The sequence below is a fragment of the Rana temporaria genome, chromosome 8 (genome assembly GCF_905171775.1).
Source record: "Rana temporaria chromosome 8, aRanTem1.1, whole genome shotgun sequence".
NCBI lineage: Eukaryota > Metazoa > Chordata > Amphibia > Anura > Ranidae > Rana > Rana temporaria.
Genome location: NC_053496.1, coordinates 162,985,307 through 163,004,608, shown reverse-complemented (window position 1 = coordinate 163,004,608; position 19,302 = coordinate 162,985,307). Strand labels below are relative to the sequence as shown.

Below are 19,302 nucleotides of genomic sequence, written 5' to 3'. Positions count from 1 at the left end.
CTGTCCCTGCACAAAATGAGATTACTAGAAGAAAAAAAGTCATTTAAAACTGCTTGCGGCTTTAATGTAATGTCTGGTCCCTGCAATATGGATGAAAATCATTGAGAAAAATAGCATGGGTTTCCCCGCCCCCATCCCCCAGGTCATTACCAGCCCCTTTGGCCCTATATACTTTGAACAGCAGTATACAGGCGGTGCAAACAAGACAGGGACTGTAGGTTTGTTGTTAAGTAGAATCTGTTTGTAATTTTGAACTGGTACATTTTTAAAGTGTAGCTCCAGCCATAACATCTATTTTTAAGCTTTACTGAAAACAGAGAAGTGTTATCACCCCTGTAACATTTGATTTTCTGTCTTGTGTGCATCTGTTCAGAAGATTGCAAATCACTTTCTGTCCCAATGACAAATGATTTTTAGAAAATGTGGGTTTTTTAGTGAAACCAGGATTGGTGATAAAGCATCAATGGACAGGAGACACCTCTTACAGAAGAGAATTTCACTTCCTAGGGGTAGATCTCCTCTCACTTCCTGTTGTCTCCTTCCGTTTGCAAGAAGGAGTCGTTTGTAAGTTGGATGTTTGAAAGTAGGGGCCTGCCGTATATACTCTGCAGAAATTTGGGCCCTAGGTGTTGGTGTTGCCACAACACTGTAAGCCTTCACAGTTAGTCTTGGTGGGCACTGGAACGCCCTGCTGTGTGAACTATTATATCAAGAATTGTAATTACATGCCATTGTTGAACAGTGGTAGAAAAATTGGGCCTTTGGTGCTGGCGCTGGTGCCACAACACTGTAAGTCCTCACAGTTACTCTTGGTGGGCGCAGGAATGGGCCTTGCTGTGAAATATTAGATCAAAAATTGTAATTACATGTCCCTGTTGAACAGGGGCAGAAAAATTGGGCCTTAGGCACTGGTGCTTGTGCCACAACACTGCAACCCATCACAGATACTCTAGGTGGAGCGCAGGAATGAACCTACTGCAAAGTATTGCATCAAAAATTGTAATTACACGCCCCTGTTAAACAGGTGCAAAAAAATTGGGCCTTAGGCACTGGTGGCCATGCCACAACACTGCAACCCCTCACAGATACTCTAGTTGGAGCGCAGGAATGAGCCCGCTGCAAAGTATTGCATCACAAATTGTAATTACACGCCCCTGTTAAACAGGTGCAAAAAAATAAGGCCTTAGCCACTAGTGGTGGTGCCACAACACTGCAACCCCTCACAGATACTCTAGTTGGAGTGCAGGAATGAGCCTGCTGCAAAGCATTGCATCAAAAATTGTAATTACACGCCCCTGTTAAACAGGGGCAGAAAAATTGGGCCTTAGCCACTGGTGGCGGTGCCCAGAACCAAAAATGTTCTTACAACCTATCAGCATGATCATTGAAAAGGAAAAGAATAGTCACTCAGCATAACAGGATAGTCACTCAGCATCAGCATAGGCAGTCTTTAAGAGATCTGACATTTCAAAAAACATTATTCAGTTACATCAGCATCAGGTGCTTGGTAGCTGGTGGTGATCCAAGCCTGATTAATTTTTATGAAGGTCAGTCGATCGTCCGAGTTGGTGGAGAGGCGCACCCTGTGATCGGTTACAAAGCCTCCAGCAGCACTGAATGTGCGTTCAGAAAGAACGCTGGATGCAGGACAAGCCAGTAGCTCAATTGCGTACTGTGCAAGCTCTGAACAGTGATCCTTCCTCAAGACCCAGTAAGCCAGAGGATTTTCGGTGGTAAAGGTGTCCAAGTCTGATCTTGCCCCTAGGTATTCCCGCACCATGTAAAACAGACGCTGGCGATGGTTGCTGGAACCGGTCATACCTTGGGGCTGTGGACTAAAAATGTGTCTGAACGCATCAGTCAGATGGCCACCTTCTCCACCGCTCCTTTTGTGACTGACCAAAGCCTCAGCATCCACTCTACCAAGTCTTCGGCATGTTGCGGCTCAACACGGCCAGCTGCCGAAAAAAAAGAATGAGCATGTCCCACGGGCACGTGCTGATGAGGATACACCGTGTCCACGACCAGCACTGTTGCCTCTAGATGCAGAGCCTGCTTGCCCTCTTTTATCGGCTCGTGACTCTCTGCCTCTCCTTGTTGTCCTTCCAGACATACTAATGGCCTGCAGGACACAGACAGTACATCACGTGAAAGTACTTGCAGCAATATCCCCTGCCTGTAGTATTAATATGAGCAGATCCCTGACTATAGGAGTAAATATGAGAAACATCAGCTTTACGTTAGGTGCACAATGCGCAGAGGACACGGACAGTACACACACCATGTAGCTTTAGGTGCACACTGCAGAGAACACAGACAGTACACCACGTGAAAGTACTTGCAGCAATATCCTCTGCCTGTAGTATTAATATGAGCAGATCCCTGACTCTAGGATAAAATATGAGAAACACCAGCTTTACGTTAGGTGCACAATATGCAGAGGACACACACAGTACACACACCACATAGCTTTAGGTGCACACTGCAGAGGACACAGACAGTGCACCACGTGAGAATACTGCAGCTAGCACAATCACCTGCCTGCCTGTCAGTAAATTAGGAAGAGCGGATCTAGCTAAACTCAATACAGTGTATAAATATATATACAACAGGGATGCATATATATCCTCTACACACTGTAACTCTAACTGACTAGCCTGCCTGCTCTATCTACCTGCAATAAATGACACTCTCTCTCTGTCTTAACCACCGCAACACACTACACAAGGCCGACTTGCAGGCGGTCTTTTATAGTGCGGGGCATGTACTAAACCCCCTGAGCCATAATTGGCCAAAGTCACCTTGGCTTTGGCCAATTATGGCTCTCTGTTTTTTGCACGCTGTGATTGGCCAAGCATCAGCTAGCAATGCACTGCGATGTCGCAGTGAATTATGGGCCGTGACACGCCACTCGAATTTGCCGCGAATGGCCCATAACGTTCGTAATTCTACGAACGGTCGAACATACGATGTTCGAGTCGAACATGAGTTCGACTCGAACACGAAGCTCATCCCTAATCAGGATCAGTAAATCCATGTGTAGGCTCAGAGCAGGCTCCTTTTCAATCTTGTTAATAAGGATAAGTAGCCACCACTTTCACATCACACACTACACAGCCTTCCTTCCCACATCAATTTGGGGAAAACCTGTACTGAAAAAAAAGCATAAGAAGAAGGCACACCAGACTTGTATTAAATAAAATGAAATAAATGTTAATGTACTTACAAAAATACACAATAATGTGCATGTATCAATTCTTATTCAGACCACTGGTCTCAGAGAATAGGTTCTGGAACTCCCCCATTGTGAGCTTGTGAGTCACTTCTTGTCCCTGTTCCCTACGCACCTCCGAAGCACCATCCATTGATATTACCCCCTACTCAGCTCCCGGCACCTCCTCATTTTGAGAATACAGAGCCAAGTATCATTTTGTTGTGCTAAGTAATTTGTATAGAATTTGGTAATGATAACAAGAAATGCAGTATGGCATAGGCCAGGGCTCGACAAAATCTGGGCGCCCGGTCGCAATTGCGACCCTACAAGGCCGCGGCCTCAATTACCGGCCGTCACGGGCCCGCCGTGATCGCAAGGGGGGAGGTGGTGGCGCACGGAGGCACAGGATCCTGTGTCTCCGTTTGCCCCCACCTCCCCCGCCGCACGATCGCGGGGGGCCCACGACGTCCGGTAATTGAGGCTGCGGCTTTGCAGCCTTGTGAAGGCCCAAGCTTCCTTCTGTGACCTGACGCCATCTGGTGGTGGCTGTAGGCATTACAAGTAAAACAGCAGTTCTTAAAGTGTGTTTTCACTGCCATCTCCTTCCCTCTAATTAGAACCCCCAAACATTATATCTTTTTTTTATTCTAACATCCTAGAGAATAAAATAGCGATCATTGCAATACTTTCTGTCACATCGTATTTGCGCAGCGGTCTTACAAGCGCACTTTTTTTGGAAAAAAATACAATTTTTTTAATAAAAAAATAAGACAACAGTAAAGTTATCCCAATTTTTTTTCATATTGTGAAAGATAAAGTTACGCCGAGTAAATTGATACCCAACATGTCACGCTTCAAAATTGCTTCCGCTCGTGGAATGCCGACAAACTTTTACCCTTTAAAATCTCCATAGGCGACGTTTAAAAAATTCTACAGGTTGCATGTTTTCAGTTACAGAGGAGGTCTAGGGCTAGAATTATTGCTCTCGCTCTAACGATTGCGGCGATACCTCACATGTGTGGTTTGAATACAGTTTACATATGCAGGCGCTACTCATGGAATGTGTTCGCTTCTGCGCGCAAGCTTGGTGGGACGGGCACGTTTTCTGGCTCCTAACTTTTTTAGCTGGCTCCTAGATTCCATGAAAATTTTTCAAACCCTGGCATAGGCCACCACACAAAAATAGACCCTGCAGCAGCCAGCATCAGTAGACCCTCCAACACATCCAAGCACCCCTTGCCATAACATATATTCAGTGCTGGAGGTGCCAGGACTGCTTTGACCCAAGTTCTTGCCGAAAAAAAGCCCTGGATATAATGACTAATGACATCTCAGGTTCAGACTCACAGTGTATGCATCCCTAGTTATGGTCTAGGAAGACATTCTTATCATATCTCTTCCCCAGTACTTTAAATTAAACTCACTCCAAGGGTGAGGACACACTGAGCTGTTGAGTTCCCATGTTAAGTCAAAAGCCTATCAAGAATTAGGTCTAATGGAGTCAAGCCAGTGGTAGCTAGCCAGCATCCCCAGATCTTATTGAATCGGGTCGGACGGCCTCTATGCTGATTTATCAATCTCTCATATCCTAAAGTTAATCCCACATTGGCTAACCACATCTCTAAAGTTGGAGAGGTTTGAGAGAGCCAATGTTGCAAGAACAACTTTCGAGCTTGGAACAGTGCTCTGGATACCGCCTCTCTGACATATTTGTCTGTTATAACCTCATCCAGTATACCCAATAAGCAGGGGTTAGGGTCAACAGAGACAGTTACTTGAAAAGTATTGTTGATGGTGTTTACTATGCCAGTCCAAAAGTGGTGCAACTTTGGGCACTGCCAAAGGAGATGCATTGTGTCCCCATTAGATCCCTTGCATCTCGCACACAATGGGTCTGGGCGGAGTCCAAGAGCAAACAATTTAATTGGTGTACTGTCAGGGAAATTTGGCTGTACACTTAACGCACACCATATCTCCTGTGCTAATAAGCACACATTTAGCCTAATCATCTAATGCATCTTACCTATGTAGCACTACCCCCGTAAGAGCTGCTGGTTAAATTTTGGGTTTGCACGTTACCTTTGTAGCTTTGTTGTCAGGGTGGGAAAGTCCATAATAAATGCAATGTCCAGACAGATGTAAAACCTCCAACAGTTAGGTTTTATTTCTTTTTACTGCAACATAACTTGAAATAGAGAAAGCAGAAGGGAGGAGAAGAGCAGGGAAAGGTTCAGGCACACGGTACAGAATAAATCAGTCTCCACTCTCAGCTATTGAGTGGGTATTGCTCACCTGGATAGTCCCCTCTCACTTGGCCTAGCAGACGGGATGACGCACAAACTAATGTCCAGATGGTCTCTGCCACAGACCTCTTGGAATGAACTTGGTCTCTGTCACAGACCTATGAATGTATTTGGTCCCTGCCACAGACCTTTGAAATCCTGTGGCAGAGGATTCCTGGACGCATCCACATACATTCAAAGTCCCAAACCTCCAGCCAAGCAGTAAGAGAGCCTTCAAGCCGGAACCAGCAGACTGCAGGGCTTTTAATGTAGTGGATCTCTCCTTGATTGGGTCACCAGGCCTCACCCGAGACAATAGCACCTTGCCAGTTTCCTCCAGGGCAGGTCCTCCCCCGATTTCCTTCATCAAGATAGCATTTTCCCTTGTGGACAGACAGCTAGAGATCCTCCTTTAGGATTGTAGGCCCTAGCCAGCGTAACTAGGCCTACTCCATAGTAGAATCACTCCGGGCCCATGTGGCCCCGAAGTCGGGCTCACACACACGCACCCCTCGCACAAGGAGGGCCGCGAGGTGAGGAAGAACCCCAATCAATGGCATCCGTCCCTTAAGTACCCCTCCCCGCATGCACAGCGGGGTCACCACTCCCACTGCACCTCTGCCGAGAAGGGACACCCAACACACCATGGTACACCTGTGTTCCAACATAAGGCCAGGGTGGCAACACCATCTTCAGGAAACAAGGAAAACTACCAAGTAGTACCACAGCCAGAACAGATGCAAATTTTGGTTAATCAAACAGGTCTGGGCCTAAGTACTGGCCCAGACTTCCCCTAAATTTAAAATAGCGTCCCCTAGAATTGGGGTGGGTGCTACACCTACAACTCTATTTCCCGTATATCCCCAAGTAAAACAGACATCCCCACAGCTTATGTCTCAGCTCCATCAGCATGACCAGAGAGACCAGTCTCCTTGGCTTTTTATTCCAACATCACAAAATCTGTGACTAAAAGGAAGTGATCGGCACAATAGCCAATCGCTTCCTCAATACAAAATGACAAACAAGAAATCCTTCCAACAGGATGAGTTAATACAAACAACCAATGAATAATGGCTAAAGGAGTCCTATTGGTGTGTCTGAGAAGAGACAGGGTATATTGCCTTTCCTGGAACAAAGGAAGCCGCATGGCTGAACAAACATGGACTCCGTCTCTGATCATAACAACCCAAAAGCTCCCGTATTACCGCTGATAGGAATCCTTATTCTGCGTTGTTCCAGAGAACAACGCATACCCGGATTATACTACCGTTCCTTGTGGATGGGGGGCTATCTGCAGGTGCACCCTACGAATCTCGACCTGTGCTGATCAGACAGAGCAGAGACAAGAGCTTACATCCCTGAGTCAGCTCTTTAGAGCAGGTTTCGAGAGAACCAATTTCATGTTCCCAACTTTGTAGGAACAGTTTGGGGATAGCCCCTTCCTGTTCCAACATGACTGGGCACCAGGGCACAAAGCAAGGTCCATAAAGACTTGAATGAGCGAGTTTGGGGTGGAGGAACTTGACTGGCCTGCACAGAGTCCTATCCTCAACCCAATAGAACACCTTTGGGATGAATAAGAGCAGGGACTGCGAGCCAGGCCTTCTCATCCCCATCAGTGCCTGACCTTACTAATACGCTTCTGGAATAATGATCAAACATTCCCATAGGCACTTTCCTAAACCTTGTGGACAGCCTTCCCAGAAGAGTTGAAGCTGTTATAGCTGCAACTCAATATTGAATCCTACAGACTAAGAATGGGTTGCCGTTAAAGTTCAGGGCCCAGATTCACTTAGACGCTCCTATCTTTAGGCTGGTGTAGCGTATCTCAGATACACTATGCCGCCGTAACTTAGTGAGGCAGGTCCCGTATTCACAAAGAACTTGCGCCCTAAGTTACGGCGGCGTAGTGTAACTGTGCCGGCGTAAGCCGGCGCAATTCAAAGTAGGCTGGTGTGGGCGTGTTGTATGCTAATGCATCGTGACCTGACGTAATTGACGCTTTTAACTAACGGCGTATGCGCCGTCCGTGAAAGCATCCCAGTGGGCATGCTTAAAATTACGCCGCAAATAGTCAATGCTTTCGACGTGAATGTAACTTACGTCCAGCCCCATTCATGGACGACTTACGCAAACTACGTAAAATACGACGCTGTTCGTACGTTTCCGACGTCCATACCAAACATGACTTACCCCTGCTTTATGAGGGGTAACTTTACGCCGGCGTATGTCTTACGTAAACAACGTATCTTGATACGCCGGGCGCACGTACATTCGTTAATCGGCGTATCTAGCTAATTAGCATATTCGACGTAGAAATATACGGAAGCGCCACCTAGCGGCCAGCATAAATATGCACCCTAAGATACGACGGCGTAGGAGACTTACGCCGCTTGTATCTGAGCAACTGTGAGGCGTATCTGATTCTATGAATCAGGCGCCGAGTTGTGACGGCCTGCACTCGGAGTTACGATGGCGTATCTGGAGATACGGCGTCGTAACTCCTTTGTGAATCCAGGTCCAGGTGCGTGTAAAGCCAGGCATCCCAATACTTTTGGTAATATATGCCTAGATTCAGGTACGCTGCCGCAACTTTGCGGCGGCGTAGCTTAAGTCATTTAAGCTACGCCGCCGTAAGTTAGCGAGGCAAGTACATGATTCACAATGTACTTGCCTGCTAAGTTACGGCGGCGTAGCCTAAAGCGGGCGGGCGTAAGGGCGCCTAATTCAAATCTGTGTAAGGGGGCGTGTTTTATGTTAATGGGGCTTAACCTTACATTTTTTACGTTGTTTTCTTACTGCGCAAACGGACGACTTGCGCAAACGAAGTAAAAATTTCGAATTTCGACGCGGGAACGGCGGCCATACTTAACATTACTATTCCAACTAGGGCCTAGCTCTAACTTTAGGCGGCCTATCTGTAACGTAAACGGCGTAAAAGTACTGTGTCGGCCGGGCGTACGTTTGTGAATTGGCGTATCTACTAATTTGCATATTCTACGCCGACCGCAATGGAAGCGCCACCTAGCGGCCATCCAAAATATTGCAACCTAAGATAGGACGGCGCAAGCCGTCGTATCTTAGATATGTTTAAGTGTATCTCTGATTGAGAATACACTTAAACATACGTCGGCGTAGATTCTGAGTTAGGTCGGCTTTTCTACTGATAAGCCGGCCTAACTCTTACTGAATCTACCTAATAGTGTATATATATATATATATATATATATATATATATATATATATATATATATATATATATATATAAAAAATGATTAGGATTATACTTCCACCCTGCTGTGACGATATATTTGGGAAGGCATAAAAAAAATCCTGGTTTTAACTTTTAAACATCTTTTTTCTATTTTAGATTTCATGATGTCAAATCCTGTAAATGAAGGTGCATCTCCTCTATATGACAATGCAACAAACAGCAATCCATTTGCAGTCCCAGCGTCAAATGTGCACGTGGCGTCTTTCTTTCAGAGCGTCAATCCTCCGCCCCCCTACTACGTCCCTCCTTCAACTCACACAAGAAGTGTCCCCACTGTGGCACCACAATGGTATCCCTCCACCATCATCCCGCAAAATATAAACCCATCTTTACCATTTTTCCAAACATTTTTGATGGGTAAACCAAAGGCTTTGGGAGTAAGTATTCAAGGTGACCATATGCCAAACAGTTTAGTCATACAGAGAGCCCAGGGAATTGTGAGAACCACTAAAAGTGTCCTTTTGCAATAGTCAATATGATATGTATATAGGGAAGAGCAAAGATGAAAAACATTTTTAAAGTTGATTTCAGAAGATAATTTTGCATTATTTTACACCAGGGCTTTTTTTTCTCAAACAATAGGTGCTGGAACTCAATCACGACCCCTGCAAAATCCCTCCCCCTACACACGCCCTCCAAATCACATCAAATAGTGGGTGTGGTCAGTCAAATGTCATGAACAGTAGGAGAGTCTTAAAGGGGCAAATAAATACCAAGATTGCATTACATACAGAGTACAGAGTTCAGGAGGGTTACACACAGAGGGCCAGATCCACGTAGGGCGGCGTATTTTTAGGCAGGCGTAGTGTATCGTAGTTACGCTACGCTGCCGCTACTTTGAGAGGCAAGTGCTGTATTCACAAAGCACTTGCCTCTAAAGTTACGGCGGCGTAGCGTAAATCTCCCGGCGTAAGGGCGCGGAATTCAAATGATGAACAGGGGGGCATGTTTTATGTAAAACAAGCTTGACCCCACGTAAATTACGCATTTTTCGTACGGCGCATGCGCGCGCATGCTCAGTATCACGTCGGATTTTCAAATTAAATTACGCCCGCTCAATGCCTAGACAACGTGAACGTAATTTACGCAAAGCCCTATTCGCGAACGTTTTACGCAAACGATGGAAAATTCTACGCTGGCCCGACGTCCATACTTAACATTGCGTACGCCTCATAGAGCAGGGGTAACGTTACGCGGAAAAAAGCCTTACGTAAACGACGTAAAAAAAAGGCGCCGGGCGGACGCACGTTTGTGGATTGGCGTATCTAGCTAATTTGCATACTCGACGCGGAAATCGACGGAAGCGCCACCTAGCGGCCAGCGTAAATATGCACCTAAGATCCAATGGCATACTAAGACGTACATCAGGCGGATCTAGCCCACATTCAGGCGTATCTTGTTTTGTGGATACAAAACAAAGATACGACGGGGCATCTTAGAAATTACGCGGCGTATCAATAGATACGTTGGCATAATTTCTTTGTGAATTTGGGCCAGAGTGCAGACCTGCCACTTGTAAACACAGAAACTGGAACTTGTAAACACAGAAACTGGACTTCTATGTTTACACGTGAGTGTGGTGAGTAGCCCCGATACGTATTCTTCTACATATTTTTCGTAAAAATCGCAATAAGCGTTTATTGATACAGAACGCACGTTTTTTATTTCTTGTCATCCATCCACCTAGCTGGTGGCGGCTGCATGGTCCAAAGTCACATTACAGCACACCACAAGGATTTCCAACATAAGGACGGCATTGTGGAGAGATGGCGTTTGTATTACCTTTCGTATAAGTGAGTTGCCATTTTTCTGTCCTAATAAAAGGTATTTTTTTACATACTGTACTACACTTAGAAAAAGGTGACCAGATTTTTAGAATAAAATCTGGGGACATATTTTTTTTTTTTTTCTACCGCCCGCCTCACAGCCTGTCAAGTCTAAAACAGGCCATACACAGTGGAATTTCAAAATAATTTTCGAAATCAGAAAGTTTTTTTTTTTTGTGATCCGATGATGCCATCATTGATTTAAAAAATTCGGCCAACCAAGCCTTCATGTTGCTACAGAAAATAATTTTCGTGGCCAGGAATCTTCTTTTCTCTCCGTGAATTTTCTTTTCTTGCACATGCGCATTTTTTTCTTTTACATTTCTCACACGATTTCCTCATCACCGATTAGAAAATCATTTGTTTTTCCAAAAATTTCCAACATGTCCGAATTTCTCAAATTTGATTGCCGCACGAAAATCGGCCGTTGCTGCAGCCCACTAATTCTTAGATACGATTTTCGAAAGAAAATTCTTTCGAAATTCGAACCGTGTATGGCCGGAATTACTGGGTGGGGAGCGGAGGAAGAACACTCCGCCAGGGAAGGCAAGGAGATAGGCAGGTGGCTGGCCGGGACTTGAGCCAAGGCAGAAGAACATGCGAGCGAAGCTGAATGGGCATGCGCCCAAAACGGAAGAAATGGGATTGTCCCCTGAAACCGGGGATGTCTGGTCACCCTAACTTAGAACTCCCTGCTCTTCCTTTTTGTACATAAGCCCTGGTCAGGTGAAGGCTTGCGTTCAACTTTAATAAAAGATACTCACAAAACTGTCAAGGTTATCTGAAAGAATTCTAAAAGGTTGTGTTAACTGACAGGATAATTCTGTAATACACTGCAGATGTGCTAGGGATTGATTTATGAACAAGGTGAAAGGGCATAGGTTAATGCTGAGCAGTAAGGCTATAAGGCTGTACAGGGATCCCACCAAATGCCACATTGGGTTCAACTTGTTCTCTGAATTTTCGTATGACCCCAAAATAACTGAGAAAGTTCCCAAATCCCTTGGTCTAGGCCAGGAATGGGCAAACTACGGCCCGGCGGACCTTTTAATCCGGCCCGCGGAGCTATCCACTCTTATATGCACTTTTATATATGTGCCCATTATATCGTTTTTCAAATGCACTTAGGGGGCAGTGACGACTGGTGCTCAAATTTTGGTTGGCGCCAACGGAAAAAAAAATGCAGCCTCACTGTGCCCATCAAATGCAGCCACCATGCCCATCAATTGTCACCACTGTGCCATGCCAAACGCAGCCACTGTGCCAGCATCATGAACATCAATAAATCCCGTCACAGATCCCAGTTAACTGACCAACACCTCAGGCCGCGTACACACGACCGGTTTTCTCGGCAGAATCCAGCAAGAAACTCGATGGGAGACGTATTCTGCCAAGAAAACCGGTCGTGTGTACACTTTTCGCCGAGAAACCCGTCGGGAAACTCGTCGAGCCAAAAAGAGAGCATGTTCTCTATTTCCTCGACGGGCAATGGGAAAATTTGGCTCGACGAGTTTTTTGACAGCCGAACAAGGAACTCGACAGGGAAAACGACAGGGAAAATCGGTCGTGTGTACGCGGCCTCAGATCTATTCTGCAAATTGCAGCAACAAAGCTAACTCTTGACTTTGATGCCTTAACAAAAAAGGGAGACCAACAACACTGTTCCCACTAAAATTTAAGGTACTATTTTATGAAAGAAATACATTGCATAAAAGTTTTGTAAAATAATTATTTTTATGCTTTTCTACCTTAAATTAATCTAAACATTTAATGTTACAAATTTAAATTTAATTTATATTAATTCACACATACACACCGTCCATCTACTCTTGGTCTGGCCCCCGGATCCAATATATGAACCCATTGCGGCCCTTGAGTCAAAAAGTTTGCCCACCCCTGGTCTGTTGGGAATTGTGTGTTGTCTCTCTTTTGGTCTTATGTGATTTCTATGGTTTTTGTACTGTATTGGTTTTATGGTGTTATATTGTTGTTTTATTATTTGATTTTAATTGTGGTACATATTTTATATTGTTACTATGTTAATTTATGCCTGTAACACTCGGTCCTGTTGTGAATTGTTAAGGTCTGGAAGCATTTCGATACCTTCGGGTGATTCTACGCTATACAAGCAATAAGCAATAAACAATAAACAATAGGCTAGGGTGACCAGACACCCCCAGTTTCAGTGGACTGTCCCCGGACCAAGTCTGTTCCTGGTTTTGTCCCCAGATTGGATTTAATAGGTGGCAGGGGCAATTTCAAAGACAGTCAGTGCAGAATTAAAATAAAAAAAATTGAATTACACACCCCAGCTCCACCATGCCTACTAGCATAGGGGGGTTGTATTTTTCCCATTATCTGTGCCCCTTTCTGATGATCATGTGCTAGTCGGAGCGGAGGGAATATTTCTTCAGTTTCGGGCGCATGCCCATTCAGCTTCGCTCGCATGTTCTTCTGCCTTGGCTCAAATCCTGGCCAGCCACCTGCCTGTCTCCTTGCCTTCCCTGGCGGAGTGATCTTCCTCCGCTCCCCATCCAGTAGTAGCCGGTGCCCGGAGAGTAAGACTTGAAAGGCTGTGAGGCGGGAGGCGACGGGCAGAGAGTCGCTGATTGTTGCCATTACTAGTAACCAAAAAATTTGTCCCCGGATTTCATTTTAAAAATCTGGTCACCTTAGTCTAGGCTGAATTATCAACAGGCAACCTGATTCACTCATCTCTAGTGGATCAATTAGATATCGATGGTACATTGTAGAGCATTGTGCAAAGCTGCATGAAACTAATTAAACCTCATTCTTTCCCTCTTCAGATTCTGGTCATTGTGGCAGCCATCTTGGAGATTGGCCTCGGCATTGCATTGGGCTTCACCCTCTTTACTATCACGCTCCCAAGTGGCATTCCTTTTTGGGGCCCTGTGTTTGTAAGTACCATTAAAAAGTCTGCAGTAACACCTATGGGCCAATCACAGATCTGTTCGGAGGTCCTAGTCGGGTCCTATGAAAATGTGCTTAGCAGTCAAGTGTGCACAAAGCGGGAATACTTTTCTATGATTTAATGAACTCTATAAGATATGAACAGAGAAGGTGCTACTCTGGTTACACCAAGAGCAGTCACAGGCATGCCTCAAAAACAATATTTTAGGCGTTCTTTGACAGTGGACCTGTGAAACAAAGCTAAAAAAAAAAAAAACTCAAAGGCTTTGAAAATAAAACCTGGAGGCTGATTGGCTTCTATGCAGAGCTGCACCAGATTTTACACCATGCAATTTTAGTAAATAACCCCCAGTGTCTTAGTTTAGCTATAAGGCCCCAGCCTGGTCAGATCCAATCCCCTCTCCTCGAGGTCATTGTGGATAATGATGAGCTCCAGCGTGTTCGCATGGTACACGTGCAGAGCCTGCCAGGAAGTGTGCACGTCGCTGCGCTAATCACAGCCAGGGAGACATTTCCCGATCTCTGCAGCCGAGCATCGGGACATTGTCTCCCTGGCTGTGATTAGCGCAGCACCGTGCAGACTTCCTGGCGGGCTCTGCACGTGTGCTACGCGAACACGCTGGAGCTCATCCTTAATTGTGGACACTCTCCCAGTGTCTCTCTCCACATGTAGGGATGAGCCTGATGTTTGAATCAAATGTAAGTTTGACTCGAAAATTGTGTGTTTGCCCGTTCGCCGTATTTAGAACATTATGTGCGTTCGTGGGAAATTTGAGTGCTACAGGGTGTCCTTGGCCAATCATGGCTCAGGGGGCTAAGTCCATGCCCCACGCTATGTAAGGCTGCTTACACGGCAGGCGTCAGGGCTGGTGCAAGGATTTTTGACACCTTAGGCAAAACCAAATTTTGCCACCCTCCCTTGGCTCCACTCATGTCCCCACCCCCTTTGCCCTGCCCATGTATACCCCACCTTTTTAATGAAGCGCCCATCAAATTCAGCCCACCAGTGCCCATCAATACAACCTCACCAGTACCCATCAATGAATGTTTGTTTGCTTCCATTCATTTGGGAGTTGGGACACAGACACAGTCCTCCAACCCTGCTGCAGAGAGAAGAGAGTAGGAACACCAGTGGCCGGGCACCCTAGGCGGCTGCCTAGTTTGTCTAGTGGTAGCACCGGCCCTGGCAGGCGTACATAGAGTAATTAAGGATAACAGCAAAATGACATTTCTAATGCCGAGTACAGACGGTCGTTTTATGCGATGTAAAAAAACAACGTTTTCTGTGAAGTAAAAAACTACGTTTTTGAAACTTCAATTTTCAAAAACGACGTTGCCTACACACCACCGTTTTTTCACAATGCTCTAGCAAAGCGAGGTTACGTTCACCACATTTTTTCCATTGAAGCTCGCTTCATAACTAGCTTCTGGGCATGCGCGGGTTCAAAAACGTTGTTTTAAACGTCATTTTTTGCTACACACGGTCAAATTCTGTGACACAAAAAACGACGTTTTGAAAAACGACACATAAAATTGAAGCATGCTTCAATTTTTTTTTGTCGTTTTTTACAAGACATAAAGCGACGTTTTCCCCCACACACGGTCAATGAAATTGACGTTTTTAAAAACGTTGTTTTTTAACATCGCATAAAATGACCGTCTGTACGCGGCATTAGGCTGGATTCACACCTAGGCAGTTTTAGTGCTTTTTGCATTTTGCAGATTTGCACTACAGAACATGTTCCATAGAAAACCATGTTAAATGGATTGTAGTGCGCATCTGGAAAATACAAAAAGCACTAAAAATGCATAGGTGTGAATCCAGCCTAAAGGACAAAATGTCATTTTGAAACTGCTCGCGGCTGTAATGCATTGCCGGATCCTGGCAATATACATAAAAATTATGGAAAAAATTAGTGGGCCCCTTGTCCCCACGTTGATGGGGACAAGGGGCTGTTCCACACAACCCTTGCCCGGTGGTTGTCGGGGTCTACAAGGGGGACCCCAGATGTCCCAAAGGAGCAACAAATGGAGGATCAATCACGGATTATCTAATTAGAAAATAGCTTTATTTATTTGCAGATATAGACCCCCCAAGAAACTCTGCAATAAAAACAACGTTGTCACAATATGGCGCCAAGTCCACACACATGCATACCTCCCAACATTTAAAAAATTCACTGCGGGACATTCTTTACATTTGTCAGTGATGTTGTTGACGGGGGGTGGGGTGGGGGAGGGGAGGTTGCCGCGGGTCGGATCGGATTCGAGTTGTTGACGGGGGGCGGTGGGGTGGGGGAGGTTGCCGTGGGTCGGATCGGATTTGAGTTGTTGAGGGGGGGTTTGGGGAGGTGGATCGGACGTTGTCTCTTACCTGTGCATGTCTCCCATCACACCGGATATTGAGCGGGGGTGCCATGGGGAAGTTCCATGCGGATGGCGCCACCCTTGGAGCTGCTTTAGCTGATTCTGTGTTAGTAAAAGACGATTTGCGCTTTTCTGTCTGTTGCAGCGTGATGAATGTGCTTACTCCATTACGAATGGTAGTTTTACCAGAACGTGCGCTCCTGTCTCAGAACTTGCTTCTGAGCATGCGTGGGTTTTTAACGTCGTTTTAGCCCACACACGATAATTTTTTACAACCTGTAAAACGACATAGTTTAAAACGTTGTTAAAAAATGCAGCATGTTCGAATTTTTTTTTGTCGTTTTTCAGAACCCGAAAAATTATGTGAAGCCCACACACGATCATTTTAAATTATATGTTTTTTAAACGATGCTGACCACGGTGGTCAGGGCTCAACAGCCTCCCTGGGGATCAGCAGGGGTGACACCCCTAGTAAAAATAGTTTTGGGGACCGGTACTCCCAGGAAGCGAGACAGCAACTGCTGAGTTTCCGTCCAAAACGGTACTATCTTGGGGCAGGTCCAGTATATGTGGTACAAAGTACCCTTGGCTCCCTGGCAACGCCAGCACCTATCTGAGCTGGATGGATATATAGCATGGAGAACATCTGGTGTCATATACCAAAAATACAGTACTTTATAGGCGTTCTCCTTGTACAGCGTACAGAGAGAGCTTTTAGCTGCCTGAGACCAGATCGTCTGCCATGTCGCCTCCGGGATCTCCTCCCCCAGCGCCTTTTCCCAACGAAGCATGTATGCATGCTTACCAATGGAGGGGAAGGAGCGAGAGTTTAACAGCCTATATATATCTGATATCAATCCGCGGCGAGCAGATCCCTCCAGTACCAGTTTTTCGAAAGGCGTTGGCGCTGAAAATTGGAGCTTTGGGGCAAATGATTGCGCATAGTGTCTTATCTGCAGATACCCATAGAACACCTGGCGAGGCAAGTTGAATTTCTTTTGCGCTTGATTGTTCTTATAGGCGGCGGGAGGGGAGATCCCCCTCCCGCCGCCATCCAGTGCTTCCCCCGGGCTCTCCCGTGCCATCGGGGGCCCGGAGAAAGAATCGTCCGGCGATGGATGGGAAGCATAGAGATGACTGGTAACCAGATGGTCACCAGTCATCTCTATGACCGTAGGAGGCCCGGGCGCGATGTGATGACGTCACGCCCGGGTACCCGGAAGTAAACAAAGCAGCGATTGCGGCTAGTAAGCATGAGATCGGTGAATTTGTTTTCACAATCTCATGCTTTCCAGTCTTAGTGACCCCGCATCTCTCCATAAAGAGGACCTGTCACACACTATTCCTATTTCAAGGGATGTTTACATTCCTTGTAATAGCAATAAAAGTGATTAAAAAAAAGTAAAAAAAAAGTGTAAAAATAAAAAAGAAATAAGTAAAAAAATAAAAAAAGTTTTTTAAAACACCCCTGTCCCCAGTAGCTCGTGCTTAGAAGCGAACGCACACGTAAGTCCCACCCACATATGTAAACGCCATTCAAACCACATATGTGAGGTATCGCCACATGCGTTAGAGTGCCAGCAACAATTCTAGCACTAGACCTCCTCTGTAACTCTAAACTGGTAACCTGTAAAAAATGTCAAAGTGTCGCCTATGGAGATTTTTAAGTACCAAAGTTTGGCGCCATTCCATGAGTGTGCGCAATTTTAAAGCGTGACATGTTAGGTATCTATTTACTCGGCGTAACATAATCTTTCATATTTTACAAATAAATTGGGCTAACTTTCCTGCTTTGTTATTTTTTCATTTATGAAAAATTATTGTGCATGTAGCGCCTGTGTACTTTTAGTACAGGTGCTATGTTAAATTTGTAGGGGGATGAGAGAGTTGTTTTGCTCTCATTCATGTTGTTTTGTTTAAATTGGGCTTCTGCCGTACTGGGCTTCCTGTTGTTTCATCCTGTTGTTCCAAAGATACCGTTCCATCTTTGGATAGCAGGTGGCGCCAGAGGGGTCCAGGCGGAGGCGCCTTTCTCCAGCAGCCAGAGGAGTGTTTCCCTTGTGGGCATGCTGAGGGAGGGTATTTCTGTGGCAGATGCCATTTTGTGGGGTCTTCGCCCGTTCCTGGTTCCAGGTGCGGCACCCACCTTTAGGGGGTGTGCACAATAACGGGCCCCGGCGAGATGGCCTACCAGGCCGGGGGGGAAACGTGCTACGGGGAGTTCCTGACTCTGGGCTCTCATGACCCGGAGCAACTAAAGCTGCAAAGGGGCCCCAGTGACTTACTGGGTCCCCACACTTCATGAGGAAGATCCCAAGCGAGTTATGCTGTTCGGTGGGGAGTCGGTCTGAGGTGAGCCTGGAGGCAGGTGATCCAACAGGGCTTAGACAATCCATCGGGGATCTGGGTGGCCGGACACTGGGAAGTTGTATGCTGCAACTTGTCAGTTGGTGACCCCTAAACTAAAAAGTCTACCTGAGGGAGATTCAGGCAAATTATATTTACTGGGAGGAATCGCTCTACTATTCATGTTCCTGAGTAAAGGGCCTGTGGCAGAGGTCCCACTACAAATTCTAATTCTACTAGAGCCAAGTCGGTGGCAAAAAATTGTTCCTTCCCAGAAGTTCTAAGTGATACTCTGGCTGCCAGGTCTGTGTGAGAGGCCTGTCCAGGTACACTTTACCCACACCGGCTGGAGTGCCGACGTGAGTTAAAGTCCCATTGGAGGCAGGACTGCTTCCATTTATCTATAGGCCTGAATCTGCAAATTCTCCTTTCACCAACCTATTTTCTATCTACCTCGAGTTAACCGTTTGCCATGTTGGGCAAGAAATAAAGCACAGAAAACGACACCCTGCTGTTTGGACATTCCGTTATTGCATCTCATCATCATCATCATCCCTAGACACATCACAGAGGTAACATAATCATGCTGTCCCAATCTAACCAACGGCTCCTGAGGGGGTAGCGCTACATGCAAATACCGTGCAAGACCGTCATTTTATTCCCTAGGGTGTCTGCTAAAAAAACATATATAATATTTGGGGATTCTGAGTAATTTTCTAGCAAAAGAATGATGATTTGTACATGTAGGAAAGAAGTGCCAGAATAGACCCGGTATTGAGGTGGGTATAAAAGCCCTGTATGGAAGTCGTTAAATAGGTCTTGCGCTGAAACAAGGTCAACCTAGCATGCACCCTCCATGAGAATTTCTATAGACTTTTATAGCAACTCTGTTTGAACACCTGTATCAACTGCACTTCGGAAAAGGTTTATAACTATGAATCAATACATCATCATGGAGTATACTTATGGACCTACTACCATTACATTTATAGTCCTTAGACAATAGACATTTTACCAATATCTCTTATGAGACCAAGCCCAATTTCTAGTATTCAATTTCCA

The 19,302-nt window shown here is 45.7% G+C and overlaps 1 protein-coding gene across 1 annotated transcript in view; it reads left to right on the top strand.

Moving 5' to 3' along the window:
* Positions 1 to 19,302, top strand: part of LOC120909306 (membrane-spanning 4-domains subfamily A member 8-like) — a 42,731-nt gene that overhangs the window by 6,669 nt on the left and 16,760 nt on the right. The window contains exons 2-3 of the mRNA XM_040321054.1: positions 8,867 to 9,147; positions 13,404 to 13,514. Of these exons, the coding sequence (XP_040176988.1) occupies positions 8,872 to 9,147; positions 13,404 to 13,514 (387 nt within the window). The 5' untranslated portion in view covers positions 8,867 to 8,871. The remainder of the gene's footprint in view (positions 1 to 8,866; positions 9,148 to 13,403; positions 13,515 to 19,302) is intronic.